This window comes from Lacerta agilis, chromosome 17 (genome assembly GCF_009819535.1).
Source record: "Lacerta agilis isolate rLacAgi1 chromosome 17, rLacAgi1.pri, whole genome shotgun sequence".
Taxonomy (NCBI): Eukaryota; Metazoa; Chordata; class Lepidosauria; order Squamata; family Lacertidae; genus Lacerta; species Lacerta agilis.
Window position 1 is genome coordinate 14691185 of NC_046328.1, and position 23658 is coordinate 14714842.

Here is a 23658-nt window from a genome sequence, read left to right on the forward strand (position 1 = left end):
TGAGGGGAACCGACGCCTCTCGTGCTACACTTACCCACAGCACCGGAGAGGGGGGCGTGGCGGACCCGCTCCCCGCAGGAAGCGCACGCGCCTGGGCTCCCTTTTGATTTCCTCATCCGGGAGCCTCGCGCGCTTTTCCGCCCGACTCCCTCTCTATGGTGGCGCAGGTTGATTGCCCGGATGAGGAAGCGGCGCGGCCCATAGAGATGCAGGGTAGAGAGCGGCGCGATGTCGGAGGGAGCGGAGACGGCTGCGGCCTGCGGAGCAGCGCTCAGGTGAAGAAGAAGAAAAAAAGACGCCGGGGCGGAGCCCCCACCCCCACCCGAGGGGGCGAGGGCGAGTGGAGGCCCTGGAATAGTAATGCGGAGGGGGGGGGGAGTTTGGAGGCGCCCCCAATACCCCGCCTTCGCTCCAGCATGGCATAAACAACTCGAGGCGGGGCGGGGTGGGGGCTTAATTAGTTAATTAGCTAATAAGACTTTTGGGGTCATCCCCCACTCAGGCTCCTCCTGTGGAGGATGTTTTGTTTCTTTTTTATTATGTAATTTATTTATGTTTTTAAATGTATGGTAGGTCGCTAGGAAACCCTTGGATAATAAGTGACTGAATATTGTGATGGGGCTGAGGGTCCCATCCTGAACTCGCCCACCGAAAGTGCTTTGGCGAGCCTCCCGGGAAAAGGGAGCTTTTTCAGGGCAGCTTTCTGGGCCTTGGCGTGTGCCCCTAGGCGGAGGAGGGCTTAGTCAGCTAAGAGCAACCAGGTAGAAAATCCGACAAGGCTCTTGCACCACTAGTAGCTGCGGAGAAGAGATTTCAGCAGGATTATACGAAGCTGCTTTCTGCAGAGGCAGAGCATTGGTCTGTTTACCTCAGTATTGTTGGCACGGACTGGCAGCAGTGGTTCTCCGGGGGTTTCTTGGGATGGGTAGGTCTCTCGAAGCCCAGACCGGAGGTGTTGTTGAGGATTAAAGCTGAGAACTTTTGTTTGCCGAGTAGATGCTCTGCCACGGAACTTAAGGGTGGGTACACAAAAATAGATTCTTGTCCTCATAGTTCTGAATGAAGGGCCGAATTTAAAAGGAACATAGGAAGCTGAGTTATACAAAGTCAGAGCCTTGGTCTTTCTATCTTAGTATTGTTGACACTGCCTGGTGGCTGTGCAAGGTCTCAGGTGGGGGCGTTTTGCACCTGCCAGGGATAAGGACATAAGGAGATAGTGATGGATCAGGACTAAGGATTGTTCCCTCCTCCTGTTTTTACAGTTAACAACCAGATGCCCCAAAGGAAAACCAGCAAGGAGGACCCAAACACAAGAGCCCTCTCCCATCCTATGTTTTCCAGTAACTAGCAATCAGAAGCATTTTGGCCTCTTACCATAGAGATGGAGCATATTCATTATGGCCATTGATAGATGCTCTACTATTGTGCTATGGTTCCTCCCTGAAGGTGGTTCAGGTCCATCGCCTTTTGAGCCTCCCCCAGTCTTGAAGTGAGTGGGGAATCCTGAGTGCCTTAGAACTCCAGAGACATTTGAATCAGAACCCAAACATTTCCACCCCAAATCCTTCTCTCTTTCTCTCCCCACTACTCCTCCTCCTCTAGTAGATAAAATGCCCCAAGCTGGGTGAAGTGAGGTGGGAATTTCAGGATGGAATGTGAGGAAGGAGCTGCTTCTAGAGGAGGGGTTCATCAGTTGGAGCAAGAAGACAAGGCAGCAGGGGTGAGAAGTTTGTGCCATAATGGAGGCCTTGATCAGGGGTAGGCCATAATAAAGGCCTTGATCAGGGGTAGGCAACCTAAGGCCTGTGGGCCGGATGCGTCCCAATCGCCTTCTCAATCCGGCCCGCAGACGGTCCAGGAATCAGTGTGTTTTTACATGAGTAGAATGTGTCCTTTTATTTTAAATGCATCTCTGTGTTATTTGTGGGGCATAGGAATTCGTCCATATTTTTTTTTCAAAATATAGTCCGGCTCACCACATGGTCTGAGGGATGGTGGACCGGCCCACGGCTGAAAAAGGTTGCTGACCCCTGGCCTTGATCATTAGCAGCCTGGAAAAACAGACGTTGGATAAAGGCATGGTATTGTGGTGATGGTTCACCTTGCCTTGCATGAAAGAAAGAGGATAGAGAAAAGTTTTTCTTCCTCTTTCATAACACTAGAACTTGTGGACATGAAGCTGAATGTAGGGTAATTCAGGACAGGTAAAAGAAAGTACTTCTTCACGAAGCACATATTTGAACTATAAAACTTGTTCCCAAAGGAGGCAGTGATGGATTCCACCAACCTCGATGGCTTTAAAAGAGGGTTAGACAAATGGCTACCAGCTGTGATGGGTATGCTCTTCCTCCATAGTCAGAGGCAGCAATTCTTCTGAATACCAGTTGCTGGAAGCCACAAGATGGGAGAGTGCTCTTGTGCTTGGGTCTTGCTTGTGGGTTTCCTATAGGTATCTGGTTAGCCACTGTGAGAACAGGATGCTGGACTAAAGGGTGGTTGGCCTGATCCATGGGGCTCTTCTAATATTATTTCTGCTCACTTGTCTTTTTCCCTTGTGAAAGGTGGCTGGTCCAACTGTCCTGATGCTCACTGCCAGTGTGGAGTCCTTGGAAAAAAGCCATTTTAACCTTCTCAGCTCCTCCATGTCTGCTGTGGTGCAAGAACTCTACACGAGTCTGCCAGTCACCCTCTCTACTGACCTTGCAGCTCTGTCGGATCCCACCATTGCACTTGATGCTAAACCTGAAGCATCAACCTTTGTGCTGTCATGTAGCAGTTTGTCATCCAAGCCCCACCGGACTCATGGGTTGAAAATCTGTTCTCAGGACTCTGCTGAAAGGCTGGATTGCACAGGCAAAGCCTCTTGCCCTGGGCTGATGGATCTGCTTCCTCAAGAGCCTGCAGAAGCCAGAGATCTGGCTGAGGGTGATGATACCCCAAAAAAGGATGTGATGGAGTTGGACCCTTGTCACCAACATTCAAGGGAAGACACGGGAGGGACAAAGGAATTGGGGAGTGTTGCTGAGGAGGAAGGCCTTGCACAGTCTTATTTAGCCTCAAAGGAAATATGTTGCTTAAGAGAGGTAAGAATCAGGGGCCATTTGGTGTTGGTTTGAAGGCCGTAATAAATCTGTTAGCCTCTATTTCACCTCTATTTTGCAAGAGATTAACATGACACTTCTCTGGAAAAGAGATGTGTGGGGAAATATCTTTAAGTTAAGATGGGGAAAGATTTTGGGATCTGCCTGTTGTGTCAGTGTTGGAAGAGAACCTTTACATAGCAATTGTGTTAGATCGGCCCCCAACAAGATACAGAGGATTTAGAAATGGAATGGTTCCAAATACTGGAGATGTTGTACAGGCTGATATCGGGTTTAGAATTGCTGCATGTATTTAATCAAATGTTGACTGCGTTCCTATACCTGTCAGAATAACCCACCTCTGCCCACTTGAGTTCCTAGGTCAGTGGGTGTAGTTAGTGAGGATTGCAGCCTGTGTGAATTACTGGGTGTCCTCTTCCATTAAATCATGAAGTTATATTGCTTGCCACTATTAATGGAACGTCTTGAAATATAAAATCTACAGCTAGTGGAAAAATGTGTTTTGTTATGATTCATTGTTGTATAAAACAGCACCTTCTCTTTCCCATTTTCCTTTCAGAATTCTTGTTTCTTTGTTCTAGCCTTGTGAACTAGCCTTGCTCTTATGTCTGTTTAAAATTCATAACAAGTTACTTTTTAAAATACCGGTATTGTAAGGTATGAAGCTAGTGTTATACTTCATCCGAGGACCACTCTGCATGTTAAATGGGAACTGGCTTCTTAAAAACAAATAAAATTAGCTCAAATGCAGTAGACATGTCAAGGAAACAACAGCTTAGAGAACAGAAGGGTTTAGATGAGGGAATTGTTGTATCTTGTCCCTGTGCAAACATACTGCTCTGAAGGAAATGGCACCTCCTTCTTGGAATCCATTTGGTGGTGGTGTGGTATTAAAAGTTTCCATTCTGATGGATACTTTAGTTCTGTGTCTACACCAGGCATGTCCAAAGTCCGTTTTGGGGACCTAATTTGGCCTGCCGGTCGGTTTAATCCGGCCTCTGTGGCAGTTTATTTCCTGGGGTAAAATCCAAAAAAAAGCTCAACAGCTGCAACCCAATAAAAAGCTCAACAACTGCAATCCTAAAAAAAGCTCAACAACTCTGATCGGCCCTCACACATGTTCACTTCATCAAATCTGTCCCTCTTTGAAAAAACTTTGGACACCCCTGGTCTACACTGACTGGCAGCAGCTCTCCAGTGTTTCAGGCAGGGAATGTTTTTAGCCCTACCTGGAGGTGCTGAAGGCTGAACCAGGGACCTTCTGCATGCAAAGCAACTGCTCTACCACTCAGTCACAACCCTTCCTTCAAAAGAGCAGACAGTTGTTTGTTTAGTTCTTCGCTATTGTCAAAATATCCAAGCGGTGAGCGTAAACATTGGTGCAAATATTTCGTAAAAATCAGAAACTAAAAATCAGTAATGCGATTATTAGTAGAATAAAAGGTAAAGCAGGGCTATCTATCCATGGCAGGTTGGTGCCAGCGGATTGGTAGCACAAAATAAGTGTGGAGAACGAAACAATCTAGCACATTTAATGAAGAATATCCAGAGACAGATTTTCTCCACAGACTTAACACCTGCACTGCTTGGGGAAGGTTTGGGGAAGTAATAATTAATCCCTTCTGACTCTGCTGCTGCTGCTGCTTTGATGGCTGGCATTGTGTGTGTTTTTGTTTCAGAAGGAACCTTGGCTAACCCACATGGGAAGAGGATTTCTTCCAAGCCCTTCCAATGTTGAAGCAGCAGGCTTGCAGAAGAACCCAGGTACACAGAAATTAGTTTGGCCAAGCTGTTTCTCCTTGCCTGGATAATCCATTTTGGATTGAATCAGTTTGAATATCTATAAATAATAAAATGAAACAGCGTGAGCCCAGGAATGCCTGCTTTAAAAGATGGGTTTTTAGGAGGTGTTTAAAGCTTGCCATGGTTTTTGCCTCACGATCAGAGAATGGGAGGGTGTTTGACCATTGATCACGTTGACCGGGGCAGTAAGTGCTTCCTTATGGTCACCCACTGCATACCTGGGTATGGTTTTGCATCTCCCTTACAAGGAAAGCAGTTTATTTCAATGCTTTCCAGAAATACTGTTCGCCATCCAGGTCACCGTCTTAATCATCATTTTGTTTCACACAATAGGTAACTTGCCTTCTTTTTCCCTCCTGAGAGAAAGCTTCAATTTACCCATTTCTCTGGCTAAATGGAGAACTTCTGTGTTCAGAGCCAGTATATCCTTTATTAATACCCGTTGAGGCCAAACAGTGGAGGAGGGGCTCATAAATGTGCCCACTAGAGATTTAAGCTCCGTAACCCTTTTGTGGGGTCCCGCTTTGTTTAATCTGCAAAAGGCAGTATCTGATCTATGATGTTAACACCAGGCGAGAGAGATTGGAGATGGTTTCACCCTTAATCCTCGTCACAAACAAAGTGGTGCCAGTCAGAATTCTAGAACCTCCTCAGAGTTCTAGCCCTAACAGAGAGCCTGTGGGCCAGCCCCAGCTGAGATCGCATTTGTCTCTAAAAGGCCTGAGTAGTTGTGCTGTCAGGTTTTTGACTTTCATTGTCAGAATTAACATGTGGGTACCTTGGAATAAATTGGAGCGAATACTGTTGCTCAGTGAAAGGACTCAGTGAGCAAAGGAAAGGACCCTGCAGTCCTTTCTGTGTGAACCAGTTAGGCCAGGGTTAAGAAGTCAAGAAAATGGGTTGATCTGGTCTGGCTATTAGTTACTTGTGAACTGGTTATTTGCTTCCTCTGCTATCTTGCTCTTGTTGCATCTCAGGTCACCTGTTGAGTATTATTTACTTACTAATTATTTATTGCATTTATATCCCACTTGATTCAAATCATTTTTTTTACAGAAAGACTCATTCTTGCTGGTACCATCTTAATATTTACAACCAGAGGAAGGTTTCATTTTTGGAATAACAAATTTTCAGAGTAGTTTTTACAGTATATCAGAAATTATTGATTTGGTTATACTATTAGAAATACATAGACAGATAATTATGAAATTATTGTGAGGTTCAATAAGTTAACTGTTTATATTTGGACAACTTTTCTGCTGTACTTTATTGGAAGGAGAAAAATAATAATTTCCTTAATAACAATTTAAACAGTTTATTTAATTAAACCAATAATGTTATAGCATATGTATCCATGTTTGTTAACTGGTGTGGTTAAAGAATTTTTAAAAGAACTTAGCACATATGAAAAACTTAAAACAAATCCTTATTTCCTGATGAATAGCATTTGGACTATAATTTATCTTAAATAGAAAACTATCTTTAGAAAGATTTTTCCTCCAAAAGCATTTTATTTTAAAAATCAAATTTAAATCAAAAAATCCAGGGTGGATTTGATTTAAACCAAACTCATTTAAATCATGATTTAAATCACTAGTCAGTAAGGCTTGATTTAAATCACAGTTTTCTACATAAAGACTATTCTTGCTGGTATAACTTTAATATGCAAGTAGATGAAAATTTTTAGAATAGCAACTTTTCATATTAGTTTTTTTATCCCCAGTTTAATAGGTTAATCATTCATATTTGGACAACTTTTCTGTTGTACTTAGGAAGGAGAAAAATAATCATTACCTTAATAAAAGCAATTTAAATAGATTTATTAGATCCATTCCACTCCAAACAATCAGAAAAATATTGTTTCTATTCTATTCACTGAACTTCTTGAAACTTAACACTGAAGGGGTTGTTTCTGTATTCATAGGTTTGTAGAACAATAGGATTAAGGTCTTTTTCTCAACTCTGTTCATGTTAAAACATTTTTGCTGTGAAGAAGAGGCATGTGATCTCTGCTGAGTCAAATTGCAGTTTTGAGAACTGCAAAAGTAAACCAAGCATCTGTTATCGGGCAGAGAAACTGCCCAATAATTTTACAAAAACCTCTGGAAGAGCATAAATGACATTGTGAATGGATTAATGGAATTTATTTACCCCAAAAATTAAACATATACAGCCTTATTCTACATAATTAAAAAAACTAATCTTTATTTCATGATTGAGTTACCTTTGGATGGTAATATATTTTCCTCAAAAAGCATTTTATTTAAAAAAATCCAATTTAAATAAAAAAAAATCCAATTTAAGTAAAAAAATCCATTTTTTTAAAAAAAGCATTGATTTTTATCCACCCTGAAAAAATCTGATTTCAAAAAAAGCCAATTTAAATAAAAAAGGCTGATTAATTTTTTAAAAAAATAATTGATTTTTATCCTCCCTGCTTACAGCTAAGTTTGCTTATAACCTTATTCTTCCAGTACTAAAGAAATGGATGAATAAGGCATGTAGCACATTAATTCCTCCCCTCCCCTTTTCTCTTTTGTGCAGAAGAAAGCCAAGCAAATGTGCAGGTGACCCCTGAAAATCTGTCAAACCTCCTGCAAGAAGCACAAGGTATGAAGGCGAAGGGGACTGATGGGCTGTTTAGTCACGCAGGCGAGCGCAGCGCCAGAGAGGTTGCAGGTGTCCCACCTGAGAGCAGTGAGTCCTCAGAGGTAGACACAGTCATGGCCAAAGTTGAGGTTTCAGGAAGCAACACCTTAGTCTCTCTAGAATCTGTGAGCGCCAAGAATGATGCTTCAGCAAGAGAGCTGCTGCAGGAAGACAAAGAAGAAGAGAATTGTCAAGCTCTGATCTCCCATGTTGCTTTGTCAGCAACGAAATGTATCCTTCCTAGCTCAGGAGCTGCAGGAGAAAAGTCCCTTAATCGAGATGCGGAAGCGAACCCAATCCTTGACAGTGATCCAGCTTCCATGCAGGATAAGACAAACTTGCCCAATGACAGTAGCTCTTCTCCAGTTTTGCAAAGTGGGACTACCATTGCTGCTCAGCTGTCAAATTCAGCCCCTGAAGCTTCAGGACATCACTTGGAAGGCAATTTGGAGCTTGGAAACATACTGTGGGAAGAGAACATGGATGCTTTCGAACTTGTCTGTGAAATGCAGGAGGAAGACTTGAGGAGCTGTGAAAAAATTGAGCTGCTGGAAGAATGGGCCTCTGAGCCGGATACAGATGAAACTTTGTCCCCAGTGTGCAGCAGTGAAGAGATGTCCAGCGAAAGCAACCAAGAACAGGAGGTGGACGCTCAAAATATGGACCACTCTTACAGTTTGACCTGTGAGGCAGCTGTTGAAATCCAGAAAGGGGGTGCTGTTCAATGCTACTGGAAAGACATACAAGAAAATTCTCAGCCACGGGAAAACAGCTTTGCAGAATCATCTTCAGTGGCCAAAAACACGTTTCCCTCTTCACCTGCACATCCAGAAGATGGCTTAAGACTGGCCTCTATAGAGGTTGACAGCATCCAAAAGGATAAGCATAATCAATGTGCTTCTAGTGACATAAGCATGGCTGCTGGGGGAGAAGAAAACAGGTCTCTCATGGTGGAAGTGGGAAACGTTGGGTGCATTCAGAATAGCTGCAGCACAAGCAATGATTCAAATCCCACCTGTCGTGACTCTTTGGATTGTGGCTCCAGATTAGGTGAACATGTACCACAGATGGGATCCCACAGTGGTCCAAAGACAGAAATCCAAAAGAGTCCTTCAACTATACACCTGTGTGCTACCACCATAGCAGATGTTGACTCAGAAGAAAAACCCTCAACTGTTCAACTCTGTGACAATTACTCCTCTGCCCAGCAAACCGAGAGGAATTTAAACAGCACCGGGTCACTAGACAGCTTGCCCAGAGAAGAATTCCCTGCAGAGCTGAAGCTGCAGAGCGCCAGCTTCGTACTTCACACCAAGAAAGAGTCACCATCGCCAAGTCAAAATGCTGGGAGTTGTATTACAACAAGGGAAGCATCCATGAAAAGCACAGGCCTTGTGCTGAAGGATACAGCGCAGAAGCCAGCTGATCAGGAAATGGCACAAATCGAAGCATATAGTCCTGGGAACCCATGCATGGACGACCTGTCTTCTGCCATTGAGACTTGCTGCACCTCGTCGGGAGGTATCTGCTTAGCTGCTAATGATGATGTTGACGGCAACAGTGTTCTCAAAAGCAGAAGTGAAGAATGTGATGGACTGAAAGCAAGTCACTCTTCTGCATCTGCCGGGGAAGGTGTCCCTCCCGAGGAGCCTGGCAGTGTTGTTAAGACGGGGGACCCTCATCCCTGTGATGACTCAGATGATGCTGGAAGAATCTGGGATGCAGCTTGTCCTGAAGCTTCAGATGTGGCAGCTGGAAATCAGAGGTCTGACGGCAACGATATTTCTGTGAAGTCACACGTTGCGTTGGAAGTTGACACCAGTGTCTTCCCTGCAGATTCAAACCCAGAATTAGGTAAAGCGTCGCTGGTGGCCGAATCTGATGGAATGGGAGCAGCTGAAAGTGTAAAAACATGTGGAGAGAGTTGGAGAAATGGAATAGATGAGAAACTGGCAGATTACAGAGATTTTGGCAAAGCGAACTGCCTTGAACTTGGCAAACTTGTACAAGACAAAGGTGAGGAAAAACAAAGGCAGCATCAAGACCACCACTCCTCTTCCTCCTTTGCACCTGAACCCTCCAGTATGAAGATTGCCATGCACTCCAACTTCCCAGGTCACACAGATCAGCAGCCTGATTTTTTGCCCTTGGAGGATTTATGTGCTGACAATCCAGGTCAGCCAGGGAAAACAATCTGTCAGACAAAAGTCCAGCCCTTTCCACATCAGAATCCTCCTTTTAATAGACTGGTTTTGTTGAATCAGAAAAATGAATCCCCAGAAAATGATGTTTCAGAATGCCAGCAGCCTCCCTTGATGTCCTCAGAGAAGCAAAAGGTGGATCACGCTCTGCAGGCTGTGACCTCAAGTGAAGACACTGAAAAATCTGTTGACTGTAATCGGAACAACTCTCTGTGCTCGGAGAGGGGCCACGGCAAAGCTCCAGTTCCGTTGCTTTTAATAGAAGAAAAGAGTGTTCAAGAAACATTTCAGCAAACTACGTTAGGCAGTTGCTCATCTGTTAAAATGGTGTCAGAATCTCTTGGCGATCCATTGAAAGAAGAGTCCATAGAACTGAAAAGTGTCGACTCGCATTCAGAATGTTGTTCTGAACTTCTGAGGTCAATAGGGTTTGTTAATGATCAGGCTTCTCAAGCAACAACTGATGAATCTGCCTCTGGGGCAGTCAGCAGGAGTCCTTGCGAGGTGCTAGATGAAAAAGCATTCTTACAGTGCAGCAGTAGGCCTGCCTCATCTCCTAGTCAAATGTTTTTCCAGAGAAACTCTGTAAACTGTCAGAAAAGTATGGAGGGAGGGTGTTCAAAGCCGCTGGAGAACAAAGAAGTGCCTACTTTGGCAAGTATATGTTTCGGGGTGCAGCTTGCTCAGAATCCAGCCATCTGCTTGTCTCAGAAAGATGATCCATGGACATCTCTGTCTTTTTATCCACGTAGTCGCTGTTGTCCTTTTCCCAAAGAACACCCTGGAACAATGAGCTTCTCTCTTAGTAGACTATGTTATCATCATGTTAACCTGTTAAATTCAGAGAATGAAGAGGCAAGCTGTCCTGTTAAAGAAATTACACCCAGAGATTCTCCTCTAGATAGCAAGGAAATGTCCGTATGTGCAGTAGGTACCAAGCGAAGAGCGGAAGTAGTAAAAGACATACCAGTTATTTCCGACAGTCCTGACCCCTCAAAGAAGATGAAACAGTCTTTGGAAGGTAACCAGAGAGCCCTCAATCTGCCCACTGAGAAAACAGAGGTAACAGTTTACCCTCTAGGCATTAAAGATTCTTCCGGAGCTCTCTTGCAAGGCTTGAGGTTTTCTGCAGGGCGAGAAGAAATTGTATTCCCATTCAAGATTGAAATACACACACAGCCTTCTTTTGTTCCCCTGCCTGAGCACATTTTGCAACTTAGCAGATTGCTGGACAACCCCAGGCTTCGCAGAATCAGAGATCCATCAAAGCCAACCGTTGTTGCTCGACGGCATTTAAAGAACGTGCATTATGCTTTGCAAACTAAATGCTTACTTTCCACAAGACTGTCTCCGGAAATCTTTTGCAGCAGCCTCCTGCCTTGTCCTTCTTCAGGTGGTCATAAGTTAGAAGCTTCCCCCAAATGCCTCAGCAGTCAAGGAAGAAGCTGGCAGGCTGCAGAGGTCACCCAGGAGCCAGCAGGAGACGGAAAGAAGCCATTGGAAGATCTCTTGGTCATTGAAATACCGGTTGAGAAGGCGAGAGATTCAGAATCAGGTGTTTGTCTGATGCTTACCCATAAACCCTTGCAAGCGGAGGCTGAGGAAGTTCCAGCTCTGCCTGTTGCCTCCTGTGGTGCGGTTGTTCAAGGCGAAAGAGCTAAAGTGAAGGTGAAATCCAGAAACCTCTTGAAACGGAGATTCTTCTGCCTTGCACCACCTTTAAGCAGTTCTTACCATGCTTTTGCTTCGGGGAGTGGAGTTGAGGTCAGTGAGAATGGAAGTCCTGGCAGCACTTTCAGGGGGTGGAAAAGGCCAAAGAGAGCCGAGGACTTTGATGGGTTGGACTACCTAGAGGCCAAAAGCCAAAGCCTAGGGAGTTTGAGGAGCCAAAGCCGGCCATCAGCCACCAATGACAGTCCTGTCCTTGTAGTCTTCTGCATGTTGCCACAAGCCTTTCACTTTAGTTACGATGGAAGCAGGAGTTCCCTCAGATGCACGCGCAGAATAAGATCACCTCTTCCATTCAGGAGGCAGCTGGGAAAAGCCTGTGTCAAGATTTCTAGGCCGGACCAGCTCAGAACAGCAAGAAGAAGTCACCTAATGGCAGGTTCTGTTTCCTTCAGGAATCCCTCTGCGATTGTTCTAAAGCCTGAGTGCCAGCTCACAGATTCTGTCTGTTTTGCCCCAAAGCTCACTGTCACACGAAACAAAGGAGAAGGCACAGTCAGGGACCAAATGCCAAAGCGACAAGGCAGCCAAAGCAGCTTGCTGGACAGCCCCAGGCTTAGCAAACTTACCAAAGACCCGGCGCTCTTGAGGAAGCTGTCAGCGTTGGCTAACAAATTGCTGGCACTGCCGGGAAACCCTCAAAAGCGCAACCAGCTCTTGGGCTCTACAGAGCTTCTCTCTGTCCCTGAAAAGTACAGCCACTTCAGACATAAGAAGCTCTTGGAAGTTTTCTCCTGCGTGGACTTGAAGCTCAACTCTCCATGGTTTAAAGGCAGCAGCTGCGGCTTCAAAATGTTCACCTCTCAATCTTTGGCACTTTATCCCCTGGAGTTGACCAACCTGTTCTTTTTGGAACTGGGCAATAATAACTCCCCCCTGGCCTTCAGTGCCCCTGTCTTCCCTGTGACTTTCCATATAAAATTGGACTCCTGCCCAGCGAGGAACCTCCCGGGGCTGACAGCACTGCACAACGACCCTAGCAACAGCCACCGGTTGGCTCTGGGGGAGGCCCACGGCTTCCAGCCTTCCAAGTGGACCTTTTCTTTCCTTCTGCCTCAAAGCTGCCTCGGTGTTGCACCAGCCCAGAGAGATGCCTGGGCCCCTGCTGAGTCGCACACCGCCACACCGCTGGCCTCTCTCAGTGCGGCAAAGAGCTGGCAAAGCGAGGCCATCACGACACAGCGGAGGAGGGCAGGCTGCCCCCCATTTGGCCTCCACACCGTCTTGGCCCTCTATTCCCCCGGCTGCTATCGGATCTGGACCCGAAGAAGGAGCCTCACCAGCCGCCTCCCAGCGGTCCAGAATCTGGCTGCACTTCAGCTCGCCCAGGGCTTGAAGGGGTTAAGACATTCCGCTTCTGCGTCAGCTGACCTCTTCTCTTCCTTGCCCTATTCGCTGGGTCGAGTTCTGTCCATATGGAGCCAGCACGGTCCTCCCAACCGTCCCTCCGAATTCACTCCTCTCCATTCCAAGCGCTGCAAGTGGCGGCCAGCCACTTCTGCGACCACCAGGCTGGGCTTCGGGAACAGGTAAAGCTCCCTCCCCCTTATTTCCAAGACTCCCATCTGTGCGGCTGTGTGTGTGTATTCCTGCATTGCAAGGGGTTGCACTAGAAGGCCCTTTGGGTCACTTTCAACTCTTAGGATTCTATGTACTTTTCTGTCTCTTGCAGAGGGAGGGGAGCACAGCATTAGGAACTGCAGGAGGTTGGGGGGGGGGCTCACGTTCCACCTTGCATGTGTGTGTGGCTGCCGTTGGCGAAACCTGCTCACTCCAGATGCCTCCCCTGCAGAGCGCCATCTTGTCAGCTGGAGCAGAGCCAGGCTTGGTTGGTTTATTTGCTCCACTAACTCTCATTTTTCTCCCCTCCCGGCCACACACCCCACACCACGTGCCAGAATATATATTGCGGAAAGGTGAGAAACTGGTGGCAGAGCTCCCGGAGGTGTGAGGTAGGAGAGGTTTCAGAGCCCGGAACTACGGAGCACAGACTTTGGACTTCCATAATGGGTCCTGCAGGCCAGACTTTCCCAGCCTTCCAGCTGCCCTAGACTACAACTCCCATCTCACCTGGGCTGGCTGAGGCTGATGAGAGTTGTAGTTGTTTGCCCTCACTGAAAACAACCCACATGCGTCCCAGATATAGAGCTTTGAGCAGGATAGCATGGGGGATTTGTAAGTAAATGTTGCTCCATGGGCATCACCAAAACTCAGCAGGAAATGTTGACTAACTGAATGAAAAACAGAATTAAACAGAGGAAGCTGAAGTAGTATTCTTTCTTCAGCTTGTGGCTTTTGTAATTCTAAGGCAGTGGGGTGTGATCTAAAATTATTAAGTTGGGTTTTTGCCCCACTCCTCTGAAAAAAATTAAATAATTCACTTCACCACCTCGCCCTTTAGGGGCTTACTTGCTGCTTCTCTCTGTCAAGCAAAGGAAATACCTTGTAGGTTTGCTTAACAGAATGCCGATTCTGTGCTTTCAGTGGCCACAAATAAAAATAGATAAAGCAGTCAATTGCTATGCCTACTGGGAGGAAATAAACCTTTTGCATATGGCTCAGCTGTGAGACAATTTCAGTTACCTGTTGGTTTGCAAAAGAGGAACTTTAAGAACTAACCAAGCTCTAAAAATAGATATTTTCGCCTTCCTTGACCTGTTTTTAAAACGGGTTTAGCAGAACATGTGAAGAAGCTGTTTTATACCAAGTGGAACTCTCAAGCACAGCATTTTCTGATGTGATTTGCTGTGGTTCTAAGGCAGCAGCCTCTGCCTTCTGGGTACCGTCCAACTCCCAGCATTGCTGTGCTGGCTGGGGCAGATGGGAGCTGCGGTCCAAACATCTAGGAGTCACCAGGCTGCTGTAAGGTTTGGGAGATTATTAAAGCATATTTTTAAGTAGTCGTCCTGCATAAGAGCCAGGTTCCTGGGATGATATCCCGGTGTTTCTACATACAAAACAAGAACTTTTGCCCCCAAACTGTGTCCTTCCACAAATATTTAATCTTGTGTACTTGTCAAGATTCTGACAATGTTCAGCATATAGAAAGCAAGTTGGGAGGTTCAATGTAAGAAGTGAGTTTTATCTGTAACTCTCTTACTATCAAATGAAGGCGCTTGTGTCATGTTCTGAAAGAATGCTGCCTGAGCTGATAAAATACAATTCTAACAAAATACAGAATCATTGTGAGGCCATCTTGCGAAATGTCCCGCTTTGGAGGGACAGAGAGTGCTGGATTTAACTGTGTGTTATCACTCCTCTGACTTCCCCACATCCCAAATTGTTGACCTTATAGTGGAGATTGTGGAGCAGTTTCCTGCACACCCTTTTGCTAAAAGCAAGGTACCGTGGGTTGCTCCCCCCCTTTTTGATGTCTTGGAAAGAGGCAGCCCCTTTTAAGACCGAGAGATCTGCTCTACTGCTTTATCTCACCCTCTGTGTACGAAGCAGGTTGGCAGAGGGAATCACCCCACCCCGGCTGAACCCCGCAGTGGTCAAGCCAAAGCTTAGAAGGAACACCCAGGCACTGAAGGCGTTTCATCGCGTCCTGTGCTTCTCATGGCTATATCCGAGGGCAAGTTGCACCGGAACCATTCATTTTTTAAAGAAAAAAACCTTCACCATGCAGTGAGGGGCTGTTTGGGGCAAGTCTGAGCGCAAAAGAGCCTTTGTTAATGAGGCTTCCCACCCCTTTCCCCTAGCTCTGCAGTAATTAGTTCAGCTTTAAGGTTTATTAAATCCATATGTTGCTTCCCACTAAAATGTCCTGAAGCAGTTGGCATGCAAGTAAGAAATACAGTAATAAAATTGCACAACCATGTGGGGTTTTTTTATTTTAAAAAAGCCACCCCATTTTTAACAATATAATATCGGTGGATATGTCCAAATGCCAAGGAAAACAGAAACCTCTGTGCCTGGACAAGGTTGGTGCTTGGAGGGCCTCTTTGTGGGGAGCATTCTGTAGACGCTGTGAGGGAGTCTGCCTTAATGCATTGGGGCCTCCCCAACCTTACTTCCAGGCTTGGAAGAGATGCTGGTGTGAGGCTCTGGTCTTTAATTTGTATGCTGCCTTCCTACGTCACTGAACTGAGGGTGGTTCTGCAACCTGTAGAAAAGACGAAATGTACAAATATTGTCACTGTGCCACGGTTTAAAATAATAACTTAAGGACAAAGGGCTAAAAAATATTGGGAATCCATTTCACATGTGGTTTTGTGAGATGATGTTAACAAAATGTCAGTGAGTGATAGCTGTGGATCAGCTGAGGTTTCCAGCTTAGGACACGTCATCAATCCTCGTCCAGTTCTCCTGGCACATTTTGGCAGAGGCCAGTGTCGGCCTCTCTGGCCATCCTGCACACCAAGCATGGGCTGCCTTGTAGGTGGGCCCAGAGTCCCGAAGGGTGAAGCTCTGCTCCTGTCTTCCGTTCTCCTGCACCCCAAACCACCTCCAGATCCCCCATGTACCCACAAAGGGCAATCTGAATGGATGCAGTATTTCAAAACTGCAAAAGTTCTCCTGCGGTTTCAAACCCTATCCTGCTCTCCAGTATCTCCTTGGATGGCTTCTTAAGTCCATGTATGGTGGCTGCTCCATTCAAAGGCTTTCAGGACTGCTGCCCCTGGTTTTTCTCACTTTCTCCTGCTGCCACTGGGGATTGTTCCAAAGGAGCTGTGGCTGTTCCAGTTAAGTGCTCCAGTAAGATGAGGCGAGGGAATGAAAGGTCACAGCCTTGATTGGAAGCCTTAGGTGTCCCTAGCGCTCAGCTTCCTTTGGGACTTCCTTCAGCCTTCCACAACCGGCTGCCTTCCAAGTGTTTGGGGCTACAACCCACCAGCCTCTGCCAGCAACAGCTCTGCCTACTGGGGCTGGTGGAAGTTGTAGGCTGGAGGGCACGAAGTTGAGGAAGGCTGATGTTCTGAACTTGCTCTTTTTCTTAAAAAAAGAAGTAACTTTGAAACCATCAGGAGCTTCTCTAAATGATTTCCAGCCTTTCACACTAAACTTAGCACTCTCCTGTTTTATATTTTCTTGGCTTCTGCCTCAAAGGCCGAAACACTTCCTCCTAGTCAAGGGGTCTCCAAAACACGTGGCCCCAGGAAGCACAGAGAGAGAGCCCAGTGTTTTCTCCCCTCCTGCCTGATTCACCTCGTAACTTTTGCTTTTCTGTGGCTTTCTCTCTTATCTGAACCAGCTCTGCCATGTTGCCTCAGGTGCCTGACCAGTGTGTGGATGACCCCAGCACTGTCGCTGATGATTCTGTGAGGTAAGTGGGGGCTTTCCTACCTCTCACCCCCTGTCACACAAAGGAGCCTTTGACTTCAGGATCTCCCCATTCGAGTTCAATTTTACTCCTTGCCTGAAACTGTGTCAGTCTCTGATTAGGAGTCATTGCGGAAAATGTTTCTGAATTCTTCCCTAGAAGTGTTGAGTGTTGGCGTGATCCAGGAGGACTCTTCCTATGTCCTTATACCTGCCCAGCATTACTTTTTGCTACCCTGGCACCCTTGAGGTTGTTTTGGACTGCAGCTCCCAGCTGTGCAGGCAGGGCTGATGGGAGTTGTAGTCTAATACACCCTGGAGGAGGGTGCTCAGTGCATATATCACTGTTGCCTCTTAAATCCTTGGCCTCTGCTCTCCCAGTTGGCCCTCTTTTTCAAATGTATTTATTGTTGGTATTTATATACCATCCAATTATTTCATTGCATATTTTAATCATGGGTGTTTCGTGTTTTGATGTTTTATTGGGATTGTTTTATTGTGGTGGGTGTTCATGTTACAATGTTGTGCAGTTGAGTTTATACAGTGGTGCCCCGCTAGACGAAAATAATTCATTCTACGAATTTTTTCGTCTAGCGGTTTTTTCGTCTAGCGAAGCGGCGATGACAGCCGCGCTCCACTAAACGGAAAAAAAGACGAACATTTTTCGTCTTGCGAAGCAGCCCCATAGACTTTTTCGTCTTGCGGGGCAGCTTCCGCTAGACGAATGCCGTTCGTCTAGCGAGTTTTCCGTCTAGCGAGGCATTCGTCTAGCGGGGCACCACTGTATTTCCAAAGCTGCTGAGAAGCCTATTTTAGTATTAAGCATTATATAAATTAAGAACACACACACACCTCTACACCTTCTGCATGCAGAGCAGATGATCTACCGCTAAGCTACGGCCATGACCATGATCCCCAGCTCCCCACTGGCTTTGGCCATCTGACTTGTCCCACCAGAACCAATCTTGATGCTGTCTCCATCATCAATCCCTGGCCTTAATCAGCTTGCTTGTTCTTTCCCCCACACACTCACTGCCTCTTTTGTCCTCCTCCTCCTAGGCTGGAACCTTCATTTTCTGCGTCATTACGTGCATCTTGCTCACTTCTGGAGCCAGCACATCCTCCTCTCGGACTTCCAGTGCCTGCATTTCCGGTCCTTCCTTTGGACGAATTGGACATTCCTGTCCCTGTGTTGCCCAAGACTGGTAGCCAGCTTGAAAAGGTGAGTGATATCCTGAGGAAAGGCGGGTACGCAAGTTGGTAGGAGGGTGAATGGTGCTTCCCATTGCTTGATGGGTATATATCTTGGTTTAAGATGTGCGTGGCTGAAAGCATGTTTAGTGGTGGGGGGGGGGAATGGAAGCAAAAAATAATCTTCAATTTACCCTAGTGGGGAAAGAATGGGAGGCTCTAACAGACCACTCTGCCTTTCAGCTCTGGTATCTCCTCACCCTGTCATCACATGTAGGGTTGTTTGTAAGAATTAATATGCCACTTTTCAATGTGTGCAACAGCTTTCCCCAACCTGGTGCCCTCCAGCTGTTTTAGGCTCCAGCTCCCATCGGCCCTGACCACCACACAGGTTGGGAGAAGGCTGGTCTATGGTCTGTAGGTGAGCCATTGTAAAGAGGGACTGTCAGCAGAGCAGTAGCTGCCACAGGGGGGCAGGTTTGGCAATGAGATTGCCCTCGGGCAGTGCATCTCAGAGGATATATTTGGGCAAATCATGTGTGCATGTCATTTCTCTCCCCCTGCCCTAACCTCTCCCGTAATTTCTGTGAGGATAAAATGGGATAATCCTGAGCCCAGAGGCTAGCTTGGTGGAATGCCTCTCTTTCAGGGCTTGTAGCATCTGAAGCCATGTTGTCATTGCACAATCCTCTTCTTTTCACCAGGCTGAACTGGAGAAGAGGCCAAAGAAAGTATCTCAGATCCGGATTCGAAAGACTATCCCTAAACCAGATCAAAACCTCACCCCCATGGGACTTCCCCGACCGAAAAGGTAGGAATGTATGCTCTTGTGCTTGGCTCCTGCTTTTTGGGCTTCCCACATGGGCATCTGGTTAGCCCCTGAGAACAGCATGTCAGACTAGATGGGCCCCTTGGCCTGAACCCAGCAGGGCTCTTCTTGTGTGCTTAACCTGTACCCCAAATCTCTCACATTTTGGTGTGCCTCTTAAACTTTTCCCCCCCTTCTTCTTCTGACCAAACGCAATAGTAACTAGATCTGATGGATTACAGCTGTTTCTGATGTATCTCGATTATCATTCTTCCAGATTGAAGAAGACAGAATTCAGTTTGGAAGAAATATACACCAACAAGAACTACAAATCTCCCCCTACAACCAGGTTGGTTTACATATACCAGTGGAAAGGCTCACTCTCTGGACCCATCCTGGGACAGAATAGCAAGCCTCCATAGCTGAGTTTCAGCATGTTAATCTGTACAAAGAGAATTCACAGAAAACCGAATAGCTCTCATTTGTTCATGAGCTGTGTTGTTGGGGGTAGTCATAAAGTAGTGAGCTAATGAGAACAAATTACATTGCCTTTTTGTGATGTGCAAAAGGGTATTCGTACCCACTTTCACGCTGAAAAATACAGTGGTACCTCTGCTTACGGACCTGATCCGTTTGCACCCCGAAAAGTCCGTACATAGAGCACCACTCCTGCGCGTGATGTGATAGAGCGCTCCTGCGCATGCGCGAAGCGGTGAACCCGGAAGTAAACACTTCCAGGTTTGCCGCGTTCGTAACCTGAAAAAACGCAACGTAAAGCATACGCAACTCGAGGTATGACTGTATGTCTAAATGTACTACAGATTTAGCTTCTGTTCAGCCCCTTCTCAACCCCTCCTCCCGGCTGTATCTTTGATATTTGGCTGCAATTTTAGAGCAAAGGGAGTGGCTTGGAAGATATTCGGCCTGGATATATACAGGTGAAACTCAAAAAATTAGAATATCGTGGAAAGGTTCATTTCTTTCAGTAATTCAACTTAAAAGGTGAAACTAATAGATGAGATAGACTCATGACATGCAAAGCGAGATATGTCAAGCCTTTATTTGTTATAATTGTGATGATTATGGCGTACAGTTGATGAGAACCCCAAATTAACAATTTCAACTTTGGGGTTTTCATCAGCTGTACGCCATAATCATCACAATTATAACAAATAAAGGCTTGACATAGACTCATGACATGCAAAGCGAGATATCTCATATATTAAACTCCAGTAGCTAATGAAAACAATTGCTTACATAAATGGACTTTTCCACAATATTCTCATTTTTCGAGTTTCACCTGTAGATGCCAGCAGGAAACCACCTGGGAAGTGTCCTAGCAACGGGATGATGGCGATTGGATTTCTTAAAAAGGGTTGGCTTGTGGCTAGAAACTCTTAAGGTACAGCTTAGCTCTGTGTGGCAGAGATCTGAGGTGCTTAGAATCACAGAGGTCACTATTTAGTCATTCTAGTTGCCTTCTCTCTCAGAGCAGGGCTGTGCCTGACACTCCCGTGGTCCGTGAGATGTCATGCAGTTAGTGACATTCTAAGCTTACTCCTTTTGGCTTTCCCAGGTGTCTGGAGACCATCTTTGAGGAGCCAAAGGAGAAGAACGGCTCCTTGATCTCCGTCAGCCAGCAAAAGAGGAAGCGGATTTTGGAGTTCCAAGATTTCACCATTCCCCGGAAGAGGAGAGCACGCAGCCGAGTCAAAATGATGGGCGGTTCCACCCGGGCTCAAAAGGCCGCCTTGGGTGGAAGAGAGCTAGACGTTCTCTTGATCCAGAAACTGACAGACCTGGAAAGCTTCTTTGCTAAGGAGGAAGAGCAGGAGCAAGCATCAGGCAGTTGAGGGTGGGCTGGCGGCTGGGAACGGCCCATGTCCTTTAGCGCTCCAGCATGCCTGAAAAGGCACGTAATCAGTTTCCCCATATGAAACCACTCTGCTCTGATCCCCGGACGATCAGCTCTTGTTTACGGGCCTGTCTGGCATGGCCATAGAGATAGTTCATTAAGCACTGGGGAGGAGAGCTTCTGATTTCCTTTTAACGCAGCCAGGTGGCTCTGTGTTCCTCCTCCCAGCCTCACTGAAAATCATTGTTTTAACATCCTCTGGGGGAAATGGGTGGGGCAGATTAAAGGCTAATGCACCTTCAAAGGCAACAGCATTTAAAGAACTTCCAAATGTATGTGTTCGTTGGGTTTTCTGCCACTCTGCTCTTTTGTGCCCCCCACCCCTAGATGTCGTAGGGGCTAGGAGGACCGAAAAGCTTGAGTAAAATGGGCAGTAGGGGGAAGAGCTTATTCACAAGCAGCACTTGTGAAACAAGATTTCAACCAGCGTGTGATGTTTTTCCATCCTCTGTATCCAGTCAAGGATCCTCTGCTGCTCTCTTGATCGAAATTGTCTCAAGTCAGCCAGAGTCTCTCCTGGGAGATCCCACGACAACATAACAACTTGCACTTTTGTACTTTGTTTGCTGCATGTGGACCCATTTTAAAGATGCGTGTATGGACACTGTGGGTTGAAGTTCCCCTGGGAATTGGCTGTAATTGTTCATTCCCCCCAGAGATTAGGGATAGCAGGTAGCATGAGCTCAGCCCCACTCTTTCCCTCCCCACTATGTTCCTTTTGCTGACTTGAACCTTTCGGCATTTGACACACCAGTGGATTTCAGCTGCAAAGTGAACCACATTTTGTTACGTTACCTCCCCGTCAACGCATCGTCCCTTCTCCCCACCTGCAAACGCTGTGACTCTTAGATTCCTCCTCTTTTGAACTTGAAAAATTATAGGTTTGGGGCCAAGCATTGCCTAGCTTATCTAGTTGAACAATTTATTAACCACCAACTGGTCTGTATAGCCTGGCGAGTAATACAGTACTGGGTCTTGACAGGTGGAAGCTGGTGAACGGCCAGTGACAATTGATAGCCACACTCAGGAAAGCTTAGCCTTCCCCCTGCCCAGTTGGGAAATTGCTGTGCTCTGGAATACTCTTCCCCTCCCCATTTTTATTTGAGCATTTTCCGTAGGGAACAGCAGCTGCTGTGTGTCTGCAGTGCCTATAATTTGGGCCAGATTTAATGGCTGAAATCCTCATAGCTAGCCTCCTTCTCATTTAAAATTTGCACTTTCTGTACCTCAAATGCCCCTTTGGGATACCTTCTTGTTACCTCCAGAATGAGCATTGCTCTGGCATCCAATCAATATAGCCGATGATGGTAACTTGGGCAAGCCCAGGGGTAATATCTGTGCTGCCCTTGCTTCTCTGCCATCCCCACATCAGAGGAAGCAAGAAGCAGAAGGTGTTAGCCCATTTGCCTGTGATAAAACCCTGGGCTTGTAAACTGGAGAAGTGGAGAGTGGGGGGCTGCTGCACATGTGCCTGAAGCAACCGTTGGATTCCTGCTGCATACTCATCTGTATGGGCAAGTGAAATAGTTTCCCCAATGTGATAAAGATAAGAAAACTGGGAATCGTTTTTTAATGGTGCAACCTACCCCGAAGTGGCACCCTCTCCAGATGGTTTGGACTACAACTCCCAACATCCCCAGTATCATATGGCCATGCTGGCTGGGGCTGATGGGAGTTGTAGTTCTGCCACTATGGGGAAGGTTGGACTAGATATCACAGCCAGTTCCATATGTGACTGACGTTATGTTTGCTACTGCATGCAAATCTGTGGACGCTCCTGGCTAGCAAATAATACTTTTATCATGGTAGGTGATCCCTGAACATCTCTAGTCTCAATATTTTGGATGTGTTGAATAGAATCATCGTTAGAAGTACATTTTAAAATACATTTTTTGTCCCATAGTGGGATTCTATGACACAGCACACCAGGACAGATTGTGATGTGGGGATTTCCAAATCCGTTGTTGAGCTGATGTTCCATGAGTGCCAGGCAGGGTCAGTGCTCTGAACGGGAGTATGTCCTCCACTGTGAATTTTGAATTGTCTGTTGTTGGTGTCTTTTGTGTGGGTGTGGTTTCTTTCCCGCTCCTGTTTTGTTCGCTTCCGCTTGAGAATGCATTTCTGTAAAGCTGCAGCATGGGAACGCAAGACCTGTTCTTGCCTTTGTTCTGTTGCAGCTGACCAGAAAATGAGGCCGAATTTTCCCTGTAACGAGGTGGGATCTGTGGCAATCCCAACAATGGTTTGCATTGAAAGAGGCTTTCTTCCATCCCTGGGATTCTTCCTAAGGGCGTCGTTTTGTGTGGATGCAAGTTCCTCTAACCCCTGTTCTTATAGGGCCCGTAGACGGGTTGTGGCAGTAGTGTGGCTGGTGAAAAGTGTCCTCTGGAGCTGCCCATACCGCAAGAGAACCTGCCTTCAGGCAAGGCCCTTTCCAAGGTGGGGACTGGAATTCTTTTCCTTTCTTAGTTTTCAGTACAATCATTGAAGAAATTCAACCCAGAGCACTTGAACGAAAATTCCCTGTCAGGAAAAAGCCAAGGCAGCCTATGGTGTAAACTCTTAGGGACACAGAACATCATTTTTTAAATAAAATAATGTGGCTTGTGAGGACTGTGTCTGCTTGAACAAAATCAGGAGTACATAAAAATTTAATCCCTCTGCAGCTGCCAGGAGGAGATAGGGCTTGCAAGGTAACATCGCCAGGGACAGAGCATGGGTCATCTCTGCCAGTGGTTAGATTTGAGTGTCTCCTTGTCAGGCTGGTCTGGCTGACGTCCCCAGAGCTCTTTGATGAAGCTCCAACTGCTTTGTGGTTAGTGTTCAGAAATGGCTTCTTTAAGCCTTTTGCATTAATAAAAACTGAATGGAAACTTGCACATTTTTGTACCTGTCATGCCATTATTATGTGGTGTTTTTGTTTTTAATTCCAGTAGTCTGAGTTTGAAATTTTGCTTTCTTCGTATGTTAAATTATGGAAATAAAAAAATTAACATTTCA

General features: G+C 46.2%; 2 protein-coding genes across 6 annotated transcripts in view; one reads left to right on the plus strand and one right to left on the minus strand.

The window, feature by feature from the left end:
• Positions 1 to 161, minus strand: part of DEPDC5 (DEP domain containing 5, GATOR1 subcomplex subunit) — a 49233-nt gene extending 49072 nt beyond the window's left edge. For all 4 annotated transcript variants that reach the window (XM_033174419.1, XM_033174417.1, XM_033174418.1 and 1 more), the window contains exon 1: positions 35 to 161. The gene's annotated coding sequence lies outside the window, so the exon portion shown is untranslated. The remainder of the gene's footprint in view (positions 1 to 34) is intronic.
• PRR14L (proline rich 14 like) lies at positions 141 to 23656 on the plus strand. Of its 2 annotated transcripts, none has more exons than XM_033174413.1 (9): positions 141 to 275; positions 2562 to 3083; positions 4781 to 4865; positions 7449 to 13011; positions 16677 to 16748; positions 17804 to 17966; positions 18640 to 18746; positions 19021 to 19092; positions 20320 to 23656. In XM_033174413.1, the coding sequence occupies exons 1-9, from the start codon at positions 156 to 158 to the stop codon at positions 20594 to 20596; spliced, it is 6981 nt and encodes a 2326-aa protein (XP_033030304.1). In that variant the 5' UTR covers positions 141 to 155; the 3' UTR covers positions 20597 to 23656. The 2 variants fall into 2 exon arrangements, with proteins under 2 accessions (XP_033030304.1, XP_033030305.1); XM_033174414.1 differs by having other exon boundaries at positions 4784 to 4865.
• Positions 23657 to 23658: the final 2 nt, after the last annotated feature.